Source organism: Pleurodeles waltl, chromosome 3_1 (assembly GCF_031143425.1).
Source record: "Pleurodeles waltl isolate 20211129_DDA chromosome 3_1, aPleWal1.hap1.20221129, whole genome shotgun sequence".
Taxonomy (NCBI): domain Eukaryota; kingdom Metazoa; phylum Chordata; class Amphibia; order Caudata; family Salamandridae; genus Pleurodeles; species Pleurodeles waltl.
This window is the reverse complement of record NC_090440.1, coordinates 1,980,114,895-1,980,133,502: the sequence shown is the minus strand read 5'-3', so window position 1 is coordinate 1,980,133,502 and position 18,608 is coordinate 1,980,114,895. Positions and strand designations below refer to the sequence as shown.

Here is an 18,608-nt window from a genome sequence, read left to right as displayed (position 1 = left end):
CTCCATTTGAGAAGAAAAGCGTCTCAGAGTGGGAGCCACCTTAGATATTCCAGTGCGCAGAACTGAACATTGCGCATTCTCGGTGGCAGCAAACAGATCTAACCAAGACACTCCCCACTGCTTAAAGAGACAGCTAGGCATCTTCAGCTGAGTTTGTCCACGCTAGTGGTCAGAGAGCCTGTCAGGTGTTGAACCACCAGGGATATGCCTTGATGTTCCAACCTTGTCCAGAGACCCTTGACAAAGGGTTCATGACCCCACCCATCTTGTTTGTTGCAGTACCACATGACAGTGGTGCTGTCTGTGAACACCTGCACAAGTCTCCCTTTATGAAGGGTAGAAAGACTTTCAATGGCAGTCTGATCGCTCTGAGCTCCAGCAACTTGATGTGGAGTCAGGATTCTGCTGGAGACCAGAGTCTTCTGATCTCCACCTCTCCCAGATGGCCTCCCTACCCCAAAAGTGGCACATCTATCACTAATGTGAAATCTGGTTGGAGAAGGGAGAGGGGTCTAGTGCTGACCCAATCGTGGTTTGTTAGCCACCACTGCAGGTCTTTCGTAGTTCCCTCCGAGGTCTGGACCATGTTGGAGAGATTCCGAAGCTGCACCCAATGGAGCTTCAGGTCTCATTGCAGAGCCTGCATATGCCATTGTGTATGTGTTAACAGCAGAATGCAGGAGGCCATGAGTCCCAACAGCCTCAGTCTGTCTCACCAAAAGAAAATCCAGGATGGAGGATGAAACAATGGCCTCTTAGCCTGAATACCTCTGACTCGCCATTTGGGAGGATAAGCCTGAAAGTGCATAGTGCCCAGAACAGTTCTGATGAAAGGGAGCATCTGAGAGGGAGTCAGGTGTGACTTTGGCACGTTTACAGTGAACCCCAACAAATGCAGGAGATTTTACATAGTCTGGAAGGTGGAGAAGACAGCCTAGGGCGAGCCATCCTTCAACACCCAGTCATCGAGATAGGGGAAGACTGATACCCCTGATCTCTGCAGATGAGCGGCAATCACTGCCATCATCTTGGGAACACCCGAGGGGCACTGGTGAGGCCAAAAGGGAGCACAGCAAACTGAAAATGCTTGTGGCCTGCCGTGAGCCGCAGTTAGCACCTGTGAAGAGGAATAATGGGAATACAGAAATACACGTCCTGCAAGTCCAACATTACCATCCAGTCTCCTGGATCAAGGGCAGACAGGATCTGGGCTAACATGAGCATTTTGAACTTCTTCTTGAGGAAGTAGATGAGGGGCCATAGGTTGAGGATTGGATGAAGGCCTGTGTATTTTTGGGATCAAAAAGTAGCAGGAACAGCAACCACAACCTACTTTTGGCGCCAGCACCCTCACTTATGGCTCCCTTGGCCAAGAGAGCCAGGACTTCCCTAGCGGAGAAGGGAAAGATGATCGTCCATCAGCCTGTCATTAGATGGTGGCATGGTGGAAGGAGTAGTCATGAAAGGGAGGGGATAGCCCCTTTGGACGATCTGCAAGACCCACCTGTCCGATGTTCTGGACTGCCAGTAGGACAGGTGATGGCGAATCCTGCCTCCTGCCGCCAACTCAATGCCCATGATGGTATGTGGACAGACTAGGAGAGTTTGGAGGCAGCAGCTGCCAGGGAGATGGTGGACTGACTCGACCACTGGCTTCCTGACCCATGAGGTCTGTGGGTACGTGCCATAGGCCATGCAGAGGCTTTGGAGCATACGCAGCACAGTGGTTGGGAGGGTACTGGTGTAGCTGGAAGCCCCTTCATTAGCCATGAGAGACGGATTGTGGGTGTCATGGGGCCATAGAAAGGCCTAAGACCTGGTCGTAGCCCGACTGTGCTTAAAGTGGTCCAGCGCTGAATCCGCCTTATCTCCGAAGAGACATAAGCCATCAAAGGGCATGTCCATCAGGGATGATTGGACATCCCCTGAAAAGCAGCCATCCTCAATCATGCGTGGCGCCTCAAGGCTACAGTCGAAGAAACTGCTCTGCTAAGTGAGTCGGTTGTGTCAAGTCCACAACGAATGGTGAATTTTACTGCAACTCTCTCATCCACAACAGCCTGAGTGTGCACGGCCCAGGCCTCCTTCAGGACAGATAGGGGCACCAGCACAACCGTGTCCCACAGAGTGTGGGGATAGCAGCCCAAAAGGAATGTGGTGTTCACAGGCCACAATGCCGGGTTGGCAGAAAAAAAACATCTTGTGCCCCAAAGTGTCCAGTCTCTTGGATCCCCTTTCCAAGGGTGTGGTAAGAGGTGCCAGGATTTAAGTGGGAAGTAGAGGCCTGGACCAACAAGCTCTCTGGGATAGGAGGCTGATAGAAGAAGTTTGGGTCTCCTGATGAGGGACTGTGGTGACGCCCTATCGTCCTATTCACAGGAGGCCCTGTGCTGGTTTTGTATCAGGTCCCCAGAACGATGGCAGTGAGGCCTTCATTAAACGGGAGAAGCAGTTCTGGGAGGGAGACTCACGGGTGCAATACCGCTGTCAAGACGTTAGTTTTGACTGCCGCTGAAGGCAACTGAAGGTCAAAGACCTCAGCTGCCCTCCATGCCACCACTGCAAAAGAAGCTATGTCCTCTATAGCCACAATAGGGGGATAAAGCATACTAGTATCTGGAAAAGCATCCAGTCTGTAGGCTTCACTCAATTCCTCACACCACCCGATATTGAGATCTTAATAGGGATGGTATTTTTCAGGGTACTGTGCCCCCTCCCATTCTTCCCCAAATCCTAGCCCACAGGAATAGGGATCATGCTCCGACTTGGAAGACATGGCTCCAGACTGTGCCAGGAATGGCGTCACTCTACGGCCCACCAGTTCTGTGTCTCAGTCAGTGACTAGAAGGGGTGCAGTACCACCAGTGGGCACTGGTGGCGCCGGGAATGTCGGCATCAGGACTGGCGTCAGGAAAGGTCGAGATGGCATGACCGGCACTGGTCCGGATCCATGAAAGGATCCTCAGGGCCCAACTGGAGCCGAGGCTGACGCCACCAGTATGGAACCAGAAGGAGCCCCTGCCGACTCCTCAGGGACCGAAGGCACACCAGAGGAATCGGTCCACCCCAAAAATAAGGCACATGGCCTCATAGAACTCTAAGTTAGACAGGGGAGGATGACAATGCTCCCGGAAACATGGAGAGCAAGCTCTATCTTGGGGTCAGGCGTCGAACACTGACTTCCCCGCGTCTCATCTCATCAGACGACGGACGCAGAGAAGTCAAGGACCTCAATGACGACTTCTTATAATGGGACTTATCCAAATGGCCCAATGACTTGGAGTGCGACAAAGATCTCTGAGTCCGCTACAGCTCCTGGGAACTTTATCGCAACTGGTACCTTGAACGTCGCTGCGTTGCACACCGAGCTGCCACAGCTTGAGGGATGGCTCCCTCAAGGCCTTTGGGTGCATGGTGGAGCAGTCAGAACACGACTTCAGCACTGGCTGGCGTGGAAAGAAAAGAATTGATGTCTGCATGCCTGGGTGGAGCCTACATAGGTGCCCCCGACATTATTTCTGGTGCGGTGACACAGAGGACGCAGACGCACGTGGAGCAGATAGAAGCCACCCAACGGTGCACAGGGGTACTGTTCATGAAAAATCTTCTGGATCCAGTACCTTTAGTCACTTAAAGTAACAAGAGTGGATATTGGACAGTAAAATGCTTTCATGTAAAAAATAAATAAATAATTTAGCCACCTGAGAGGCTGAAAATAACGACTGCTTGAGCCAGGAATTATGAATTTATAATGGTCACAGTTCCACATATCGTTAAGACTGAAGGTTTAGCAGTAACGAGGGAGTACTATTTTTTAGAAGATATTTAATTGGCTGCTATGTCACCAAGAACAATGCTCATAACAGAGAAACATTTCTTTAAATGGTGGTGGTGCTGAGGAAGAGAGGTGTGCTGTAACCAAGGAGGTAGCTCTTGAATTAGACCTCAGGTTTTAAGACTGCACAAAACTCAACAAGGTCATTGAGTGCACAAACATCACTGTAATAATAATTTCTTCTTTCTCTGAAGCCAAAGGAAACCTTTGAGCTATGTGCCACTTCCGGACACTCAAGGCTAGCCTCCAACAACTTGTAGGCTGCATGACTGATAAACTGCAAAATGTTCAGTGGGTGATCACTGCTAATTCTCGAGCCAACAACTAATCACAGCAGTTGGTGGCTGACAACACCTGTTCACCAATTGCTATCCCTTTATCCTACCGTTTAGCTCCTTAAAGAGTTCTGAAGCACCTGTAAAACACTGATTATGCTACAAAAACTTTAACTAAAATAAATAAAAATTGCTTTCTTTCACTAGTACCTTGTATTAGCACAGAGAGTAACCGATCGCAATGAAGAGAGAGCATGTAGTGAACGTCACACCGAGTATCTTATCAGTGAAGAACAGATAACAGTGAGCGGTGTCAACAACTAGAGGTCTTCGACCCTGATAACTCCTAATGTCAAGGCATTCTCAGCATCAACTCCATTGTAGAAGCAGTGACTTTGGAAAAAAAAATGCAGATAACACAACAAAGTATCCTAAAAAGGGGGAGGGAGAGATTAGATTTCCACAATCTGGTCTTGTTTGTTTGTTAGATCCCCAAACACCCTACTGGTGTCATTCTTCATCAATGGATCTCATCCTGGTGCCTAGAAACCATGATGGGCTAAATCATATCTCAGTTAGCACTCTTGACGATATCCTGCTGGGGTCTGTTAAAAATAACTCGGAACACCTGGGTATCATCTCTTTATTATTGGTGTTCCTGGTATGATTAAAAGAAGGTGAAAGGAGGGGTGTCTGTGGAGATAATGGTCCTAAGCTCTACTTAAATGTTGACCTATTTCAGCCCTGAGCAATACGCCAAATGATCCCGGGCTTTCTTCAGGACTAAGGGCCAGATGTAGCAAGATTCCAAATTGCGAGTTGCAATTTGCGATTCCCAGCGACTCGCAAATTGCAACTCGCAATTTGGAATGCAGAAAGGTGTCTCAGACACCTTCTGCGAGTCGCTATGGGGTCGCAAAGACCCACCTCATTAATATTAATGAGGGGGGTCGCAATTTGCGACCCCATAGCGATTCAGGACACTCACGGGGATGGTGGCCTGCTGGAGACAGCAGACCACCATGTCCGTGACTGCTTTTAAATAAAGCAGTCTTTTGTTTTTTTTAAAGTGTAGCCCGTTTTCCTTAAAGGAAAACGAGCTGCACTTTGAAAAAAAAAAAACGAAACCTTTAGTTTCGGAATTTTTCAGGGCAGGTAGTGGTCCCTTGGACCACTGCCTGCTCTGAATTATTATTTTTTTTTCCAGACACAAAGGGGAAGGGGTCCCACGGGGACCCCTTCCCGTTTGCGCCTGGGTTACCATCCACTTCAAGTGGATGGTAACTGCGCTTTCATTTGCGACTGTAACCACAGTCGCAAATGAAAATGCATAGCATTGCATTTCTACATAGCAAAGTGGCTTTAGCGACTCGCAAACTGTGATTTTCGCCGTTTGCGACTCGCTAAACCCTTGCTACATCTGGCCCTAAATTATTTAGTGCCCCGGTATAATGTCACTCTTAATTCTTCGTCAACCTGTCGTCAACAGAGTCATGTCACCTTTGCACATATCCCTCTCATCTTGTTTCAATCATCCAGGAAAACGGAGGGGACGATTCTGATAGAAAACACCTTGAGAGAGTGGAAAGGGTGGAGAAGAAATCTACCAGGAAAAAAATGCCATGAGTAAAAAATTACTTCATAAAGAAGACAGTTGCTACAAACACTGAGTGAAGCACACCGAATCTACCGAATTGTGTCTATACAAAAATACAAGTGAAAAGGCAAGAGCCAAAGTTCGTGGATCGTCACTGCTGAACAGAAAAGAACTGAGGGAGCGACTATTCCCCCTCACCCCCAGCGCCTTGAGACCCTACCGGGTGAGTAGTGCGATTTAAGAAATTACTTGATTGATTGATTGATTGATTGATTGTCACTGTCATGGAGGTTGAGATAGCGGCGCTCCTGCCTGCCTTACAGTAACAGAGCAGTCTTTTTGTCTTGAGAAGCTATGTCTATGGGAAGAGATTTAGTTTATTTTTCTCTTTTAAAATAAACGAAATGTAAAATATTGGCAAAGTAATGCAGTCCCATATGTTTTAGGTGCACTGTGATATCTTAATAGGTTTAAAATACTTTGCGCACATTTTCTTACAAAACATATTAAAACATAGAGGGGAAAGTCACGTAGCATGGACACTGCTTTTCTGCTTTTCTATGTTTCAATAAATTCATTTCTCCCCGGTGAAAAAGTGTTCAGGGATCCTGTGCGTACTTGGAAATCTTCTAATGAAGATGACTACTGTACAAGATGCCATGATAGTGAATCGCTGTTGCATCCGGAAGAACTGCACAACCAGATGACAAACAAATATATTTTTTACTGCATTTTAGGTAATCTTAGGCATCAGGTGTAACACAGACTTACCTCACAAGACTGAGAAGTGCTTTACAGAGCATGCAGAAACACATCAAGAATGGTATTATGTACGCACAACAGTATAGTGTTTGGTTGGTTGGTTGGTGGGGGGGTGTTGGGAGTAAAAGGTACAGTCAAGGTTGATCTTGTTTGAGTAGGATAAAAACTAAAACTATGAAATACTGTGATCATTGACAAATTACCTAATTTCCCCTGCATCTCAAAGCATTATTAATTGTGTAGTATTGTGCCAACTATATTGTCTCTGGGTCCACGTTATGCCCTGGTTCCCAGGGCATAACGTGGACCCAGAGACTATGTAGTTGGCACAATACTACACAGCAACCTGCATAGTTGGTGTTTTACATTCCACATATTACTAGGTACAAATAATAATGCTTTGAGATGCAGGGGAAATTAGGTAATTTGTCAATGATCACAGCATTTCATAGTTTTTATCCTACTCAGACCAAGTACCCACCCTCCCGCCCCAAGAAGACATACCCTCTCCTTTGGGCCTTAGGGACATGTGAGGTTTATATAGTGGTCTGCGTTGCTCATCTCAAAAATAAATTGTACCCCTAAGGACAGCAATGAGGTTCTAGAGTGCGTCCATCGCCAGCAAGTACAGATTACTTCATTAGCCCTTTATGAGAGTAGGCTTTAGAGGTATGTATGCCTTGCCCCTCTCACACTGCCCAGTTACCCACTTTTTGTACAGTTTCAACCCTTGGCTGCGTTTAGTTTTATACTCAGATACACCAACTCCAGAAGGGGACAAATATACACTAATTGCTAACTTCAAAATGAACAATTGGTTTTTCAGAGCGTGTGCAATTCACACTGTTCTGCATGCTTTCCCAGAGGCAGTGACCCTCCGTGTCTCAGACCAGTCCGAAGGCAATACGTATGGTCCTGGAGTACCATTAAATGTTCTATAGTCCATGAGCTCCACAGACAAAATAAATGTTGCGTTTAGACACAGGGACATTCTTGTGCCTACCCCGAGAGATGGCCTTACTCTATTTTCCTGCGACTTACGCATTCCTCCATGGAGCACAAAACGGTGTTTTCCTCTAAAGGCTCCGGCTCACATACTGCTTGATGTCAAAAGAGCATTTTTCGTATCGTGCCGCATTATACTCTACTAAATGTAAAACTTTTAGTTGGAGCAATGACACTTCCACAGATACAGCAGAAGGTATTACCTATCCAGCCTATGAAGAACTTATCTTCCATCATAAACACCGGAGAGTCTGGTAAGTTTTGTGCTTTGTTTGTTGGATGAAAAAACTACCAATATATTCAACAAACAGAACTTTTCTGGGACTGACAGCCAATCATTTTATCAAACGGGAAACACTGCAATTAAATCTCAGATATCTAGTTCAGCACAGAAAGTTAATGTAACCAAACGGAGAATGTGCAACAGCCCCGAGTTGGATATACAGGGTGTGCACCCAATTGGCTAATCAGATGCGCTCTCTGCGAGGATCAAAAGATGTAGCTACTGGGTCCATCCTGCATCCAATTACATTATAAATACAAATGTTGACATCTCTAGAATAAGCCCCCCCCCCACCCAAGTTCAGATGTATTTTTGCAAAGGCTTGAGCTTCCCCTCAACTGTAGTCTTCACAAACCTTCACTATTCCAGCCAGAAGGAGCAACTTGAACCTGTAATTTCAAACCTGAGCAGTATGGATTATGAACTCGCATCCATGCGGTCAGCTTTGTTCATTGCAATGGGCATGGGCCGATGTACCGCAAAGGCATCCGTTACCTATTGTGAGTGGAAGTATGACATTAATGAGCTAAAGGGGTTTCAATTTAAAATTCTTTATCAGATTACCCACACTGCCCCAAAACACTCCTCAGGATGGCACTATGAAGCACAAAATGCCTCTTGCTTGGAGCTATATAAAGGAGCTGTAGATATGTGGCTAAGTAGGCGGTTATGGAGCCATGGCACCCACGTTTAGTTCCAGCCTCTTGAACAGATGAAGTTGCTTGACCCCGGGCAGATCATTTATGTCCTTGTGCCGTCTTCTTATATGTCTGACACCTACGTGTTTAGAACTATCCAACTCACAGTATGATCTGCTTCATGAAAACTGGATGTTTGCAAGCTGAGTGATGGTGTGGCAAACGTTTAAGACAGATCAGTGATCTTGCTGTTGCATATAGTGTGGTCACAACAGGTTCCGCAGGAGTACTCTAGCCATACGCAGCAACTGTGGGGATCGCGGATCAAAGAGCAAGAAAAAACAACCCTTTACTCACTTGTCCTGTGACTCGATATACACGTAAAGATGAGGCTCGAAGCACTTGGAGAGGATACCGTGGAACGGGTTCTCGGGGGCTTTCGGCTTCTTTGGCTGTAAGAATGAAGCAATATTCTGTGATGTGTGCAAACAATCTGATGCTAATGCCATGATATATTAACTCGGGATCCCTTTCCTTCATGTTCTTTTTGTCCCCGGGGCTTATTTAGAGTTTGGCAGACAGAGATCTCCCCCAAAAACATGGTGAAATAGCCTCTCTTTGGAGTAGGGGTACCTGCCATGTTCTTCATTGTGAAACCTTTACCCACCAGCCCAACTGACACAGGGCTCTTGGCTGAAGTACCTCAGATGGTCTGCTAATTTCGACAGAGGTCAGACTTATTTTTTTCTGCTAGGGACCACCACGGACAGCTTGGCTGTTTCGAGCAGGAAAATTAAGTAATGACAACGATCGGCTGGTACAAAACTCCCTGCGTACTGAGGCCATTTGCTTTTGTGTTTCAATAGCAAATCCCTGCTTACGCAGTTTGTTTTTCAAAAACAAAAACTTTGTAGTGCAGCTGCATTGAACATGGCTCCTGCAGAGGACAGTGGCTCTGCGGAAGGCACAGAGAACTGAAACTGGGCCTGCCTGGAGGAAATCTCACAGGCTGTAGTTCACTAGGGCAGCAGAGTTCAGCTGACCTTGCCGAATGGAGAATAGCCTGCCAAGCACTAAATAAGCTCTTATGTTTACAATTAAAGCATTCTTTAAAAAAAAAAATACATTAACAGGGAAGCCCGTCCAAAACAAATGGCAATAACTCTGTCGGGAAGCACCTGAATCTCAGCGCTGAGCCCATGCATTCAACTTGGTAATACAACATTAACAGTGACGAATCTCTGGACATGCACTGTGAAAGGCATAGGGCCTTTCATTACACCCCAAGCTTGTCATGCTGCTGTATACTGCAGAAGAAAGGCCTAACGGCTGAAAAACTGGCACTGAACATGTCGGAGGTATGAAGCAAGAGTCTCAAAGGTGTGAGTTCACGTGAGCATTGACAGGCCCAGGGATGGGAGAAACAAGTGATTCAAAGGTCCTGCTGTCTATTGAAGAGTCATAGAACAAATGGTCCGGTGGCTGGGAAGTCCTACACCTCAGTGGTGCTAGTAGAGAGGCAAACAGATGCCGGCATCACTAGTAAGTGCTGTGTTGCTTAGATAGTGGTGCTGAGTCTCAGTAACGGAACTGCTTCATTACCCCAGGAATGCGGCAGCCCAGGCACTCAATACTGCACTCTCCGCCTGACAAGACAGCACACGGCAGGCTGTACTGACAGGACGTGGTTAAACTGCAGGTGAAGCGCTCTTTAACATCACGGTCTGGGATCAATTCTGCTACATGTACAGACTCAACACTAGCACATCGAGTAGACCCACTAGGAGGTGGTTTTAATGCCTGGGGTACAGCAGAGACAGTATAATAATCTAGATAATTGCCATTTTAGCCACCCCCACCCATATCCCTAAAGCCACCACCCAACGTTTTGGATTCTACGGGCCTCATTTGAGTGCCCAGGTAATCATGATAGGGCAGGTAACATGAGTAACATAGACCTCAGGACTTGAAAATGAGGTGCTCACATTCAGACGACTGCTTGCACCCAAAATCTCTAGAAGAAATCTAGGGGGCTAAACGAGGGAATCGGTACGGAGATACCAGTTACCATTTTTCCCCAAAAACATGTAATAGTAATTATTTCCAATCCCCAGAGTCACTGATGTCCAGGTACCCGTAACTCGGGAGAAGGGAAGTAACAGGCCAATTTATGGCCCACTTGTAACCCCACCGTAATTGATGAAGGAAGAAGACAAAATGTAAATAAGAAATTTTAGGGTGGACAAGAGATGCAAAGGTACACAGCCACGCAGATGTGCTTCTTATTTCCTAGAACCGATTTTGTTGCATGGACTAATCGTGCATTTATTTCTTACTAATTATACTGCAAAAAGCTACTAGGAAGTGGAATTGGGATTGTTGCAGAGAAAGAGACGATTAGTGAGTTATGTAACCAATACCGATGTAGCATAGTCTTCAAACGCCACCTACTTTAATGCTCGGACAATGAAGGCAGAGAACAGCACTAAAGTGTAACAACCAACTACTAATTAATAGCACTAATCCCTCCCAGCAAACATTGCTCGACCAATCATAAAACTTCATTTCCCGAGAAGGTTGAGACTATTTGAGAGGGAACTGCATTGTATGAGAAAAGCGTGGCATGCTCCTGCAGGCTGAAGTCTGACTCCCCCCTTGATGCTGCTCTTTGTTCATCTCCAGAGTTACCAACCTTTGCCTTTATCCAAGTATCATTAGATGCGATGAAATAACCTTTACTAGACATGAATATCAAATAGTTGGTAGAGGAGAAAGTTCCTGAATTAACAGGGAAGGCCAGTACTGCGTCAACAGAAATCCCTGTGGAATCCTATTATACCAGCAAGTTGCAGGTCACCTTTTCTAGCAAAGATTCTACAGAGAGTTGTCGCTAGGCACGTTTCCTGAAACACAGTTTCTTAAGAGAATTTCAAACAGGGTTTCTTCTGGTTTGCAGTAAAGTAAGGTTTGTTTGATGTGCAAGAACGTCTGCTGGAGACAGCAGATGGGAAGTCATTATCGCTGTTGAGGCTTCTTGGCCTCCCAGCTTCTATGAACGCCATTGTGTGTTATGTTTTGCTGGACAGACATTGATCATTGTCTTTTGCTGGATCTTCGGCACATGGTAGCCAGGGTCAAAGGGACACTTTAGCTAGATTTTGTCCTGGTTTGTCATATTGCAACCTTCCAGTTTCTAAAACAGGGCAACTCTGCATCAGCTGCATGTTGGGTATTAGGTATTCTTGTGATATAGATACAGAATTTAGAAAGCAGATCGTGTAAGGGGGTAGTGACAGTTGGTATCCATAACTTTCAGAAGCTTCTGTCTTCCAATTGTGTGATCTGTACCGAATAAGGTACCTACCTTCTTACTCCACTGTGAAACCAACCTTTCCCTGCAGAAGTAAATTATGATGTTCAGAAGAGTTCTCAGCTTTCTCCTGTGCTATTTAATATACATATGAAACTACTGCATGATACCTTGATGACACTTGGGTAAGCTTGCACATCTACACAGTAGACAACCTGCTGGTGGGGATTATAAGTTGATTTAACTGCTTCATTAAAGTTGGTTGAGCATATTAATAGTTGGGTGAGGTCAAGTTGAATGCCTTTAAACACCACCAAAACTGAATTACTATTTGTACGTTCACCCCACGTCGAGGAAACTGGAATATCCTCATGGACAATGGAACTTTAGCAAGGCCAAAATGAGCCTGTAAAGTAAGGCAAAAATGCTTTGCATAAATTCTGATAGCTATTGAAGAACAAGTTAACTGTCTTTGGTAACGCATTATCTGGTAGAGACTATATATAGCTTCAGATTCCTTACTTTTGTATTTCTCTCCAGGCGTCAGACTGGATCCGGAGTTGTGTTGAGTGTCTGCCAGCTCCATGTGGCAACATCTGCATCGTCCATGCCGGATGGAAGTGAGGTCCGCTTCACCTATATAGGCACCACCTCGATGCACTGACATCAGTTACTCTGCACAACTTTCCAAGCCACAGTGTAATGAAGAGCACCAACACCGAAGTATACAGACTAGGACCCTGAAGGGGACATCTCTGACTCTAGAAATCTGTCCACAGTGCGGGAGAAGAGGTGGTCCGGTAAGCAATCTATGGCAAGATACTGTCTCGACCACATAATGCATTACCAAAGGTAGGTAACTTGTTAATCTGATAAAGACTTCTTGACTCAGATTCCTTACCTCTGAATAGATATCCAAGCAATACCATTCCAGTTCTGGGTCTGCAGACAAATTTAAACTAGGAAGGCTTGCAGGACCAAGCAAGCAAAATGTCCATCCCTACGGATCTGACTGTCCAGAAGGTAGTGCTTAGTAAACGAGTGCACAGAAGCCCACGTTGCTGCCTGGCAGATATCCAGGACTGGGACTCCATGCGTTAATGCAGCAGGCTGCTTTTTTGCCAGTGCATAGCAGAATTGGATGCAGGGAATGACCCATCCAGAGCTGTACCGTTTTTTGCTCCAACATACCCAACAAGGAGTTCGTCATCTACCCAGCACTCTTGTTCGATCAAGGTAGAACGACAACGCTCTTTTAGGCTCCAGATGGTGGAGTCGCTCCTCTTCCTTAGAGGGATGTGGAGGAGTGTAAAAGGTGGGCAAGGTGACAGATTGTCCCACATGAAATGGTGTTACCATTTTCGACAGGAAAGAGGCCCTAGTGAGAAGCACTAGTTTGTCTGAGTAAACTGACAAGAATGGAGGCTTGAATGATAAAGCCTGCAGCTTGCTCACTCTACAGGCATATGTATTGGATACGAGGAAGACTGTTTTGATGGTGAGCAGCCAGAGTGGACAATTGTGGAGAGGCTCAAAAGGAGCACACATCAAGAAGGTGAGGACCAAATTAAGGTCCCACTGAGACAGTATAAAAGGAGAAAGGGGGAACATAAGTACAAGTCCCTTCAGAAAATTATATAAAATAGGGGGCTTAGAAAAGAAGGTTGGTCCTGCAGCTGCAAGAAGGCAGAAATAGCAGAGCGATAACCCTTTAGAGTGCCCAAAGCAGAGCCCTGCTGGGGCAAGGTTAAAAGAAAATGCATAACATCAGAGAGGGAAGCAGAAACAGGATCAACAGACTTTTGTCGATACAAATCTATTTCACCAGCAGGTGTATACTGTTTTGGTGGAGGGTCGCTTGACCCCCAGAATAACATTGCAGACTTCGGAGGGAAGCCTGAAAGCTGTCAACTGCTGCCACTCAATCTCTACGCTAGAAGGCGAAGAGATGACAGGTTCGGGTTGAGGACCGTCCCCTGCTGCTGCAATAGAAGAGCTTCCCAAAGCGGCAGCCTGACCAGAAAATCAACACTCATGTTCAGAATCTCAGGATACCAGACTCTCCATGCCCAGTCCGAAGCCACCAGAATAACTTGGGCCCGGTCGTTCCTAATCTTCTTGAAAACTCTAGGCAGGAGTGGTATGGGCAGAAAGGCGTACAGGATGTGTGAGCTCCACTAGACGAAAAGCGTCTTTGAGCGAGAGCCGCCTTGGAACTCCAGCATGCAAAATTGCTGACATTGCACGTTCTCTGCGGAGGCAAATAGATCTAATCAAGGCTCTCCCCACTGCTCAAAGAGATCTTAAGGCACCTCCGGAGGAGACGCCACTCGTGATCCACTAGGTATCAATGAGTTTGTCTGCTCTGGCATTCAGGGTACCTGCCAGATGATGAACCACTAGGGATATGCGCTGCTCTTTCAGGCATGCCCATGGGCACTGAGCCTCCTGACAGAAGGTCCACAAACCTACTGCGCCTTGTTTGTTGCAATACTACATGGTGGTGGTGTTGTCTGTGAATACCTGCACTAGCCTTCCCTTGATGAAGGATTTCAATGCCAGTCGCATAGCACAGAGCTCCAGCATGTTTAAGTGGAGTCTGGATTTCTCAGGAGACCAGAGTCTTCTGATCTTCCCCTCTACCAGGAAAGGAATCTTCCTCTGACCCAGTTGTGGGCCGTTAGCCACCACTGCAAGTCCTTTTCAGCTCCTTCTGGGATCTGGACCTTGTCAGAGAGATTACCCTGATGCTGCACCCACTGGAACTTTAGGTCCCACTGCTGAGCCTGCTTATGCCATCTGGCATGTGTCACTAGCAGGATGCAGGAGGCCATGAGGCCATGAGGCCCAGCAGCCTCAGAGTTAGTCTCACCGAAATCCAAGATAAAACCTGAAACATCAGTTTCATAGCCTGAATATCCTGGACTTGCCGCTTGAGAGGATAAGCCTGAAACTGCACTGCGTCCAGAACAGCTCCAATGAAAGGGAGTGTCTGAGAGGGAGTCAGGTGTGACTTCGGCAAGTTTATAGTGAACCCCAAAGAATGCAGGAGGACCACCATAGCCTGAAGGTGATGACAACCTGGGGTGAACCTGCATTCAGCAGCCAGTCATCGAGATGGGGAATACTGATAAGACACCCCTGATCTGCGCAGATGAGCTACAACCACCGTCATCACCTTGATGAACACCCGAGGGGCGCTGGTAAGGCAGAAGGGGAGCACTGTAAACTTAAAGTGCTCATGGCCTACCATGAACCACAAGTAGCGTCTGTGGGCAAGCAGGATGGAGATGTGAAAACAGGCATCATGCAAGTCCAACGCTACCACCCAGTCTTCGGGATCCAGGGCAGACAAGACCTGAGCAAATGTGAGCATCTTGAATTTCTCCTTTCTGAGAAAGAAGTTGAGGGTTCTGAGTCCTAGGATAGGGCGAAAACCCTCGACCTTTTGAGGACCAGGAAGTAGCGGGAGTAGCAACCACAGCCTACTTCTGGCCCTGGCACAGTCTCAATGGCCCCTTTGGCCAAGCGAGCCATTACTTTCTTGTGGAGCAAGTACAAATGAATGGGATATGGTTGGCGTGGTTGGAAGCCCCTTCCGTATCTAAGAAAGGAGCAAAAGGCAGACTCGGGATGATGCAGGGCAGCTGAGAGGCCCAAAGACTTGGCTGTAGCTCACACATCCTTAAAGTCCTCCAGCACTGAGTCTACCTTGTCTCGGAACAGACGATTGCCATCAAAGGGCATGTCCATGAGGGAAGCCTGGACATCCCACAAAAAGCCAGATGTTCTCAACCAGGCGTGACATCTGAGTGCTACCATCGTAGAAACCTCTCTGCCCAACGAGTTGTTCTTGTCCAAACCAATACGAGTAGTGAACTTGACTGCCCTTGACTGCTTAAGAGAGAATGGTCCGGTCATTCTCTAGACCTGTGGGAACGCTTGTGCAACCATGTCCCTCAGAGTATGGGAATAGTGGCTCAATAAGCATGCAGTGCTCACTGACCACAATGCAAGGCTGTTGGAAGAAAACATCTTCTTACCAAAGCTATCAAGCCTCCTTAATTCCTTGTTTGGGGCTGCAGCAGGGAATGCGCTTTGGGAAGTGGAAGTTTGGACCACCAAGCTTGCCAGAGTAGGGTATTGGGTGAGGAAACTTTGGTCCATTGGGGTAGGGCAGTGGCGGCGGGCAATCGACCTATACACAGGAGCCCCTTTGCTGGGCTTGGACAAGGTTCCCAGAAGGACGTCGGTGATGGCTTCATTAAAAGGGAGCAAGGGATCAGAGGAGGAAGCTCCCCAGTTGCAGCACCTCCATCAAGATGTTGGTCTTGATTGCCACCAAGGGCAACTCAAGGTCCAAGACCTCCGCCACCCTCTTCACCACCAGAGCATAGATAGTTTCCTCCTCCATAGCCACGGTAGGGGGAGAAAGCATGCCAGTATCTGGGGACTTGTGCAGACCGCTGGCATCAACCAGTTCCTCACACAAGTCCATATCCTGCTCTTCTGACTGGTATTCTAACGGGCCCAGTGTCCCCTCCTATTCTTTCCTGAGGCTTAGCCCTTCTGAATAAGGCTGAGGCGCTGACCTAGGACACAAGGGTTCTGTCGGCGCCAGAATTGGTGTCGGTCAAAGCTGTTCTGGCTCCGTGCCAGATTCTGGGATGACAATGGAGTCGGCGCTGCCAGGAGCACCGGCGTCAGGACTGGCGGTGGCATGACCGGTCCCGATCCATGATCGGATTCATGGAGGCCCATCGGAGCCAGGGCCGAAGCTGCCAGCGAAGGACCAGATGGGGTCCCCTCAATCTCTGTGGGGCCCAAAGGCACTCCGGAGGGTTCGGCCTACTCAAAATGAGGCATATGGCCTCATAAAATTCCTTAATTTGAACGGGGATCACTCTGGTTCCCAGAACAACAATGTTTTTTCATTGCATCGGCGACAGACAAGGAAAAGTCCACCCTCGCTTAAACTTCTTGTGCTTCTTTTGCCTCTTAACTGAATGTCCTGACAACTTTGAGTGGGTGGAAGAGGACTTGGGACTCTTGGAACGATCTGGGCACCTTCCTTTCGACTTGGATTGGGACCTTCCAAGGAGTCCTGCGACGCAGAGTCGCTTACCAGGTCACTAGCAGCTTCATGGACTGCTCCCTCAAAGCCTTCGGCGTCATGGCCCCGCAGTCAGAGCATGACTTAAAGTTGTGGTCATGGTCGTGCTCGAAGTGTGGGTTTATCACTGACATTGTGAGGTGACATGCACCTCAGAGTTTAAAACCTGTTTTCCTTGAGGACATCTCAACACACTAGGAGGTAGAAAAACCTCAGAAAGAGTAGACAAAACAATCCTGTCAAAAAGTGAGAGAGGGGTAGCCCTTTCTGGATCTGCGCTTGGCTGGTGTGAAAAGGAAATAACTGACATTAGCATGCTGCGGTGGGGCCTATATAGGTGAAGCGGATGATGCGCTGAGCTGATTGACGCCACCTACTGCCGCACCGGAGTACTCACAAACAATCTCCCGGATGCAGTCTGCCACCTGGGGAGAAATTTAAATTTAAAGAATCTGCGGCTAGAAGTCTCTATCAGATGCTAGAGGATGATGTCAACTTCTCGGCTAGAAAGTGTTTTTATGTCTATCAGAGAGCTAAGTTAAAGCTTTTCTTGGCAACAGCCTTACCTTCCTGCCTAACTTTTTGCTGTACTATCATTGACAGCGCTTCTCAAAAGGTTTTAAGCTAACTTCAGATCCAGGATTCAGGACTCAGCAGCCAAGGCTATAGCGTGCTGTTGAGACCTGATAAAACATGCCACATGTTAAGAGTTCCGTACTTTAATTTGAACTTATATAAGTACAAACTTGGTAAATGTTCTTTTTTTGTTTGTGTAGTCTGTTCTATCTGCCTCCCCTCTGTTTATCTGCTCCTTTTGGCATACTTTATTTCTCTCAGCTGCCCCATTTTACATATTTTGTTCCTTTTACTGCTCCATTGTGCATCTTGGTCTCTTCTGTCAGTTTTTGCCTGCACCTTCCTCTGCTGATCGTGTTTTCCCACCTTGCCGCTTCTGCTCTCCCCACCAGACATTTCTGCTTTTGCTGTGACCATCAACATCCCTCCTGCCTCTCCCAATCTTCAAGGCCTGACTTAATGGAGGCCTTAGGGCGGCGAAAATGCAGACGCACCATCAGCGCACCAAAGGCATACCCGCCTGTGCCTATCCGCTTCTGGACCTCACTCAGCGCTGGGAACTCTGGTACTAACGCCTCCCTCAGCTATACGCCCAACGAGGTCCATCTGCTTAACCTTAGATGTCACCACAAGTGCTGCTGCAGAGTCACACCTAAGTCTATGGTGGGCCCCTTTGTCTGTTCGCATTGCCACTTCACATGACCCCACCACCCACACACACTGCACCACTCACTGAGTCTGAACTCAAGACACGCACTCGCACAGCACCACACACCCACCACACACAACAACATTCACTCACACGCATGCTCCTCAACATAATCTCACTCAGGACGCACTACCCCCGAGATTTGGGACCTCATTTACTCCAACACACTCGACCTCGTCTTCTTCACCAATACCTGACTCGACCCCAAATCGGTGCCGGACATCCAAGCAGCCATCCCTACTGGATACAAAATACTGTATCAAGATCGACCCCATAAACCAGGAGGAGGACTCGCCATCATTTACAAAGATACCATCAAGTGTACCTCTTACACTGACCCAGAAGATACTTTCATTGAACACATGCACTTCAAACTTCAAACAGACATTAAACTACTATCACAGGCACTCCTGCATACTGGATCCAAGGACCTCCTCACCTACCTCACCATGGGCACACAAGACTTCAAACTCCTCTCGATAACCCCACTGATGCCAGCTCCATG

The 18,608-nt window shown here is 47.3% G+C and overlaps 1 protein-coding gene across 1 annotated transcript in view; it reads right to left on the bottom strand.

Annotated features, from left to right (window-relative positions):
• VPS53 (VPS53 subunit of GARP complex) overlaps positions 1-18,608 on the bottom strand; it is a 693,920-nt gene that overhangs the window by 252,428 nt on the left and 422,884 nt on the right. Inside the window, exon 13 of the mRNA XM_069226380.1 lies at positions 8,753-8,847. Within this exon, the coding sequence (XP_069082481.1) occupies positions 8,753-8,847 (95 nt within the window). The remainder of the gene's footprint in view (positions 1-8,752; positions 8,848-18,608) is intronic.